Raw genomic sequence first — 7,989 nt, forward strand, 5'->3', positions numbered from 1 at the left:
ATTGCGAGAAACAAAGACGAGATTGCCATCATGATTTCCAACCTCCGATAGGAGAGGAACCTGAAGAAGAAGAAGAAGGGAATAATCGCATTGTATTAAGCCGGGAACGACATCTGTGAGAACATTTATGCTCAACACAATTAAAATTCCTGTTGACAAATGGTTGCGTGTGTATCGGTCCTTGGTTCTTTTTCGAGTTACCGGTTCCATATGAGATGATTTGCAAGCGTGTTTCAGGACGACAGGTTGTTAACGGTTCCATTATATCACAAGCACACTTCTGAAACTAAACAATGAGTAGTATACATTTTTTGTTCAGGTATTTGATAGTAGATGTTACTTCGGAACTACTTTCGCATTACTTCAAGACATATTCGGGCCTATATCTGGGAAGGAATAGAAAATGTCCCGAAATTACATGCAAGATGCAACAATTCCACCATCATCATCACTCGGCGGGAAAGCAGAAATTCGACTTTGACTAGAATAAAGTTATCGGAAATAGGATAATACCCGTATAACTAGATTTATGATCCATAACTCAACAACAATAACACACGGTCCGGAATAGGCCGGATATGAAGAATAGCAAATTGACAAGGATGAGCTTGCAAAATACGTCAGAAATGCCAAAGTACCAGTAACAGTTATCGAAAGTCGAGGTATAACAAAGAAAATAAAGCTCCAGTACCAGAGGAGACTTGGCAAACACACGGTCCGGAATAGGCCGGATATGAAGAATAGCAAATTGACAAGGATGAGCTTGCAAAATCCGTCAGAAATGCCAAAGTACCAGTAACAGTTATCGAAAGTCGAGGTATAACAAAGAAAATAAAGCTCCAGTACGAGAGGAGACTTGGCAGAAGAAATGAGAAGCAATATATTGAGAAGCACCAGAAGAACAGATGGTAAATGCGAGTAGGAAACCTTCTAAGTGATGAATCACAGAGAATGATACAGAAGATAGAACATCGACAAATTCCTTTTTGAGCCGTCTTACAAGCTTAGTCTCTTCTAAGCTTAGCTAAAACTGTTCCATCAACAGAACTGTGTACATAGTTGCTAATTTCAATTTTAATTGTCTTGTACTTTACTTTATTAGGTAATGAATCACAGAGAATGATACAGAAGATAGAACATCGACAAATTCCTTTTTGAGCCGTCTTCCAAGCTTAGCTAAAACTGTTCCATCAACAGAACTGTGTACATAGTTGCTAATTTCAATTTTAATTGTCTTGTACTTTACTTTATTAGGTATTGCAAATTGCAACTGTTACAATTTGTTCCGACATTTATACTGTGATACTGTGTCTATTGTTATAGAAGCAGATATCAAGATATTTATGTATATGTCCTAAACCTAAAGTCTTCAGCAACGCTTACACTAGCGCCTGTAACAAGTCTTACTTACTTACTTTATGTGGACTTTAGTCGACGCGAGTACGCGATGTAGCGTCGATCGACTTCGGTCGATATAGAATTCAGTGGCGCAGCGTCCATGTAGGGCGTGTATGGCGGCCATACACTCAAAAATGCCACTCAAATACCCTTAAATATTGACTTTATATAATTATTGTATTCTTATTAGATAGATATTGTGATAGAAATTAGTGTCCGCCCTACACTTGGAGTTAGACCACGCTACGCCACTGATAGAATTATAGACCTCTGTTAAGCAAGGATTTACAAAATAAAGATAAGGACAAACATCCTCGGAACTTAGAGGTTCCAATTTTATGACTCGATTCGAATGACCAAAATCTAAATAAAATTATCCAACTAGGTTCGACAAAAATTGGATTATCCAAATCCAATTTGAGGTCAGTCACAATGTCCTTTTTATAAATATTCGAAAAACTGTTTATTTAATTGCTTGCCATGCAGAAGGTCCCGGGTTCGAATCCCACCATCGACAAAAATTTGTACTCGTTTTTCGATTGCAAATATTTCAACGAGGAGAGAAATAACTACAAATACCTACCCTATCTACATCGAAATTTCTAAATTAAACTGCAGGGTAGGTAACTAGGTACCTAATACTAACTGCATTTCTAATTAAAGAATAAACGCAGAGAGATAATGAAATAGGTTCAAACACACACTTCATATCCACAGGTATATACATAGGTAGTAGGTATATCTACATGTCTATATGAAAGCTTTCCACTCTGTCAAGGGAATACCTACTTCTACACGTATGCTAAACGTTCCTATTATATAGGTACCTATATCCTAAAAGTTCTCATATCACCATATGTAATATACCTACACTGTGAGGCATTCCATGCGTTTTAAATTGTTTTAAAACACAAAGTATACTCCCTTCCCTTTGCTTCGGAACAAAACATTATTCTAATCTCTTTTGTGAAAACCGGAGCGCAAAAGCACTCATGCATTCTTTTCCAAATATTTTGTTTCAATTATTTTTCCGTTTGAAGTTCTGGAGACATGAGATTCCGCGCGCATTCCGTCGGGATAGAGTGACATTCATACACCAGGGCCCAGGGAAAGAAAACCTAGAGTGCCGGAAGCCTAACCGAGTGACTGGGTGCTGGCACTTTAATATTGAAGGAAGTGAGTCTAAACTGTGATTTCGGACCCTCGTCTGTGGAATTCATACAACGACTATATTTTTCAACTTTTGTCTCTTTCCCTGCGATATATCTCAATTGGGTTAAATATTTTCACCAGACATCACTGATCACACAAGCACAGCCAGTTTCCTGGATAATTTACCACGCGGAGTCCGGGATTTTAAATCGTCTACACGCCCTACCTTTTATCCTGAAGGCTAACTCTTAAAATCGTTCTTCAATATCCCAAACATGAGATCACTTCAGTTTTTGAGTACTTTAGTATCCAAATAAGAGTGAGTTTTCCAAAGTTTGGGGTGAGATTTCGTTCAAGTTTCGTCCGTTCCTGATTCAAGTTTCGAGACCGTTTCACCCCACGGAATGTCAAAAGTGAATTAACTAGAGGGTCCAGAATTTTACATCTTCTTCACAAGCATGGAATACCCCAAGTTGCACCCTAAAGGCAACACGATACTCATTTGCGGCCATCTTTACAATCAGAATTACCAACGAGCCAAATGGATCGTGGAGAACATCATTAGAAAGCGTCTATTCCAAGTGTTCAAGTCACCGTATGTATGCGGCTTGTACGAAGCGGACTTCCGACAGCAGCTGTGGTGTTTCCAACACGCCATTGGTGATGTGTTCTGGACGAGCCGTTCCGAGGTAAGATTTCGGTAATTATTGAGAAGCCACGACAATGAAAAGAAAGCTCCTTTTTGTGTTTAACCTAACTCTATTACATTGCTCACTGCTCAAATTGTAAAAGTTCCTTTTCGTGTTTAACCTAACCCTATAATAACACTGGTCACTGCTCATTTGTGACAGCTCCTTTTTGTAGCAATTTTAAATTGACGTGACTTCTTAACCAAGATTTCTATCGGGAAGTGGAACAGAATAGAATATACCTTGTTCATACTGCCAGAGTGTTTGTCACATTCCTAGACCTCTGGATTAACTCCGAATAAGTTTGCTGTGTCGGTCGAACGGGCAAAATTTCGGTCCGATTACGCTAAAAGTAGGACTACTGATCTGATTCTAGATTTCATTGTCTAGTATTATTATTTTCTTTAACCCCTGGATTTTTGCTACCTTCCGAAAATGGTGATTATTTAAGTCCACATAACAAGCATATTTCAAGGTATCCTGAGAAATACAATATTACTGACCGTTAGCTGTTAAATCAACACTTGCATTAGATAGATATTGTATACAATCTACCTAGTATTATTATTATCTTTAACCCCTGTATTTTTGCAACCTTCCGAAAATGGTGATTATTTAAGTCCACATAACAAGCATATTTCAAGGTATCCTGAGGAATACAATTACTGACCGTTAGCTGTTAAATCAACACTTGCATTAACTAGCATAATAATACAATCTATTTCAACTGTTTCATGGTACCTAATAATGATAATACCTTAATCAAGGTCTTGTTTAAGCTACTGCAGAAATGCAGCATAAACAAGGTAAATATAAGGTAAATTGCATCTGACATTCGAGTCAAAATGTAATTGGATTGGTAATAATTTATTCACCAAGATTAATATTTAGAATTAGACTCTTAAGGTGAAGGCAAACACTAGGCGAAGTAAATGCTCAATTGCTCATTACCCTCGGCATTTTCTACCACCTAATTGGTCCTAACCTTAGAGGAGTTAAGAGGTTTATTATTCATAGATAAACGTACCTCCTCTTTATGTTCCATTTCGTAGTACATTTAGATTTTAGATCCTGGAAGACAACTGAGTAACAACATATTATTTTTAACTGAGTAGTGAGTAAGGTCCAGTGACTGGATAGACTTGGAGAGATGAGTTAAGAGGTTTATTATTCATAGATAAACGTACCTCCTCTTTATGTTCCATTTCGGAGTACATTTAGTTTAGACTTTAGATCCTGGAAGACAACTGAGTAACAACATATTATTTTTAACTGAGTAGTGAGTAAGGTCCAGTGACTGGATAGACTTGGAGAGAATGTAGGTTATTGGAGATTTGGAGTATGTTCTTTAGCAGCTCACGAGAGTCACCTAGGCGGCAGATCAAGACAGCTTTTTCGGACCAAGAAATTCTACAAGATAAGAACTTCACTATCAGAAGAGGGACTTTCTAGTCACTCTGTCGAGTCTGTGATACCTAGAGATAGATATATTTTACAGAATTTGGGGGCATCACAAATAATTAAAAGGTGAAAACCTAAGATTATTATTTTCATAAAACCCAAGATTATTATTATTATTTTGCCTACAGGTGATGGTGTTTATTAACGGCGCCTATATCGGGGATGACGAGTGTCTACGCCACTTCCTCAACCTATACTTTAGATAAACCCAATCGATCCGGAGATAAGAAATACCTACAGTGTCTTCAGTACAGGACAGTATCCTTGCAGCACGAATAAACACAAAAAGTACAAACTACAGGATTACGTAGAGTCACCGAGGAATACCAACTTGTAATACAATTACACACGAAGGAGTACCAAAAGAACACTGTAAAAATAAGGATAAAGAATGCAAAGTTTGGAAAACAAAATAGCGGTTAAGAAGACATAACACTGGAATACAAACGATCCTAAGAAATGGTAAAAAAAAGGGAAAAAAATGTCGAAGAATTAAATAAAAATGTTACAAAACACACCAGGAAAAAATACAAGTGGAACAGCAAGTAAAGACAAAACTTGTTGATACTCCAATATTGTGCCGAGAACGTGCGAACATTTCCTGCAATATGTCCGCACGACGCTCGAGGAAAAACGAGACTGTACGTACATCGCGTAACAATTTTTCCCAGGGCAGTAGAATCCATTGAAAGGTCATTTTATTTCGAAACTCCAATATCTCAACAATAAGAATGTACACATAATTTATGTAAGGTGCTAAATATGGGATCTTTCAAAATACTAATTGAAAGAAACCCCTATGTTGTGTAGGTTAAATTTTGTCGCATTTAATCAAAAATTGTGATCTCAAGATCTCATAAATCAGAGAATGATTAAAATGAAGTCCTGATTCCGCCTCTTTGTCACACTTTTTTCGGGAACTCTAACTCTTATGAGGTAACTCTAACCCTAATGAGCTAATTCTAACCCTAATGTTTCTAATGAAAACCTCATATCCTCATCATATTCACCTATTCCAGACGGCATTCCCGGGTATATCGGCACCCAGGTGCACCGAATCTGCAGCCCCAGAGGTAACTCTAACCCTAATGTTTCTAATGAAAAACCTCATATCCTCATCATATTCACCTATTCCAGACGGCATTCCCGGGTATATCGGCACCCAGGTGCACCGAATCTGCAGCCCCAGTTTCCTTCAGGCCGGTGATATCGACCAATACACACCCATCTTTTCCGACGAGTGTTTCGACGTCCTGCATAACAGACGGGGCGTCGTGTCGTTTAGCAACGTTGGCCCCGATACTAATAGATGCCAGTTTATCTTTTTTTTTAAGAGGTTTGACAGAGGGAATTGTAACTGCTATGGTCTTATCGTCCCGAAATCGAAGAGAGAAGGAAGCTAATAGATGCCAGTTTATCATCAGCCTCAATCCGAACCCTTGGATGGATCGCAAGTATGTTGCGTTTGGACAGATTGTGGAAGGTAAGCATATCGTAAATTTGCTGGGGACTAGAAGGAGATTCGTAGAAGCCTAACCCGTCCTTTGGGGGCTGTTTGCCCTACACCTAAAGGCCCACTTGTCGGTAGGAAAACTTGTCGTGTGCAGTGGGGACACTCTCATTCAAATTACACTGCCAACAGGGGATTCGGGTGAGAAATTGGATGAACCACATTCGGATACCAACCATGCGCAACGCTGCTTTACTTCAGTGATTCATCGGGAACTAATACAATCAACGTGCTATCACCTATCACCGCTGGTTTTTCATTCTTTTCTAGGGATTCTTTCCCATAACCGGGTTATTTACATTTCAAACTTTCCGTGGCCTAGCGCTTACAAGGCAGACGCGCTACCAACTAAGCTAACTAGGCTGGCTGTGGAAGGTAAGCATATCGTGAATTTGCTGAGGACTAGAAGGAGATTCGTAGAAGCCTAACCCGTCCTTTGGGGCTGTTTGCCCTACACCTAAAGGCCCACTTGTCGGTAGGAAAACGTGTCGTGTGCAATGGGAACACTCTCATTCAAATTACACTGCCAACAGGGGATTCGGGTGAAAAATCGGATGAACCACATTCGGATACCAACCATGCGCAACGCTGCTTTACTTCAGTGATTCATCGGGAACTGATGCAATGAACGTGCTATCACCTATCACCGCTGGTTTTTCATTCTTTTCTAGGGATTCTTTCCCATAACCGGGTTATTTACATTTCAAACTTTCCGGGTTGTTTACCCCATTTCAAACAATTCAAACTTTCTCGCTTTCTCATCAAAAACTTCCCGATTCCAGGTATGGGTGTGTTAGATCAAATTGAATCCATACCCACCTATTACGAATCTCCACGGAAGAATATTGAGATTCTCAATTGTGGCATATTGCCTTTGAAACCTACAAGTGAGGATGAGGTGAAGAGTCATGATTTGATAAGTGAAAATCAGATATTCCCTGATGTGCCATCCGTGAGCTTTTATGATATTAAGGTAATTTGAACCATCTTTGAGCTTTTGATATTGCACTGGAAGACTTTGGGTGAAAGAACTTTAGCATTGGGTTATTTCGGCAATCAGGGGATGATCTGAGTGTTGGAATGCTTTATTATAGTGTCCCGCTTCCTGATATCACTGATATGTATAGAGTTTTTTTGAAAACAGTCATTTCCAACACCCTACTTTCCATCTCTGTATAGGATAAATTAAACCATATTTGAACTTTTTTTTTCTTTCTTTTAAAGCGTTTGAACAACGACAGAGAGGTTGTTCGGGCTTTTCTTTGTACTTTTATGACAATGATTAAAATGCCCTTTTATGACAATAATTAAAATGTACTTATATGACAATAATTAAAATGTACTTTTATGACAATAATTAAAATGCCCTTTTAAGACAATAATTAAAATGTACTTTTATGACAATAATTAAAATAATTGTCTTTCAGAGTGTCCCAGATGAATCCGATGAAACCTTCCTACGACGCGATTTCAAGAAACTCATAGTGGATCACTTTAATCAGCTTCCCCTACCGGTCCTGGATAAAGTCCATCCCAGCGATGTCCGTAGTGATCATCTACTCCTGGACCGCTATGCTAAAGGTCTCCAATCTTTGGTCATTATCGGGGTCAAGTAACAGAGAATGCTCTGGGCTTTAACTTCGCCCCGGTTTCAACTTCTTCTTCTTCTCCTCCCTCTAGTCAGTCTAGTCTAGTCATTTCTCACTTTTTTACTTTCCTTATCCTATAGGAAGGAAAGTAATGTAATCGGGTCAAATTTTCGATGGTCAGATTTTAGTG

General features: G+C 38.8%; 2 protein-coding genes across 2 annotated transcripts; both read left to right on the top strand.

Moving 5' to 3' along the window:
• The first annotated feature begins 2,709 nt into the window (after positions 1–2,709).
• Positions 2,710–4,906, top strand: LOC103521490. The gene is made up of 2 exons (XM_008486601.1): positions 2,710–3,239; positions 4,829–4,906. The coding sequence occupies exons 1-2, from the start codon at positions 3,009–3,011 to the stop codon at positions 4,904–4,906; spliced, it is 309 nt and encodes a 102-aa protein (XP_008484823.1). The 5' UTR covers positions 2,710–3,008.
• Positions 4,907–5,265: 359 nt separating this feature from the next.
• LOC103521491 (peptidyl-prolyl cis-trans isomerase H-like) lies at positions 5,266–7,822 on the top strand (the record flags this gene model as incomplete). Its single annotated transcript, XM_026832147.1, has 5 exons — positions 5,266–5,341; positions 5,838–6,021; positions 6,119–6,183; positions 6,993–7,183; positions 7,638–7,822. Coding segments are annotated over 5 exons (701 nt in total), but the record flags the coding sequence as incomplete, so codon positions are not given.
• Between the last annotated feature and the right edge of the window lie 167 nt (positions 7,823–7,989).

The sequence above is a fragment of the Diaphorina citri genome, unplaced genomic scaffold, assembly GCF_000475195.1.
Source record: "Diaphorina citri unplaced genomic scaffold, Diaci psyllid genome assembly version 1.1 scaffold5322, whole genome shotgun sequence".
In the NCBI taxonomy this organism is placed as follows: Eukaryota; Metazoa; Arthropoda; class Insecta; order Hemiptera; family Psyllidae; genus Diaphorina; species Diaphorina citri.

Bases quoted from the DNA above. Each gene is read 5' to 3' on its own strand.
- LOC103521490 (XM_008486601.1), top strand. From the start codon at position 3,009: ATGGAATACCCCAAGTTGCACCCTAAAGGCAACACGATACTCATTTGC. The intron at 3,240-4,828 runs GTAAGATTTCGG...TTTTGCCTACAG, and splicing joins TCTGGACGAGCCGTTCCGAG to GTGATGGTGTTTATTAACGG.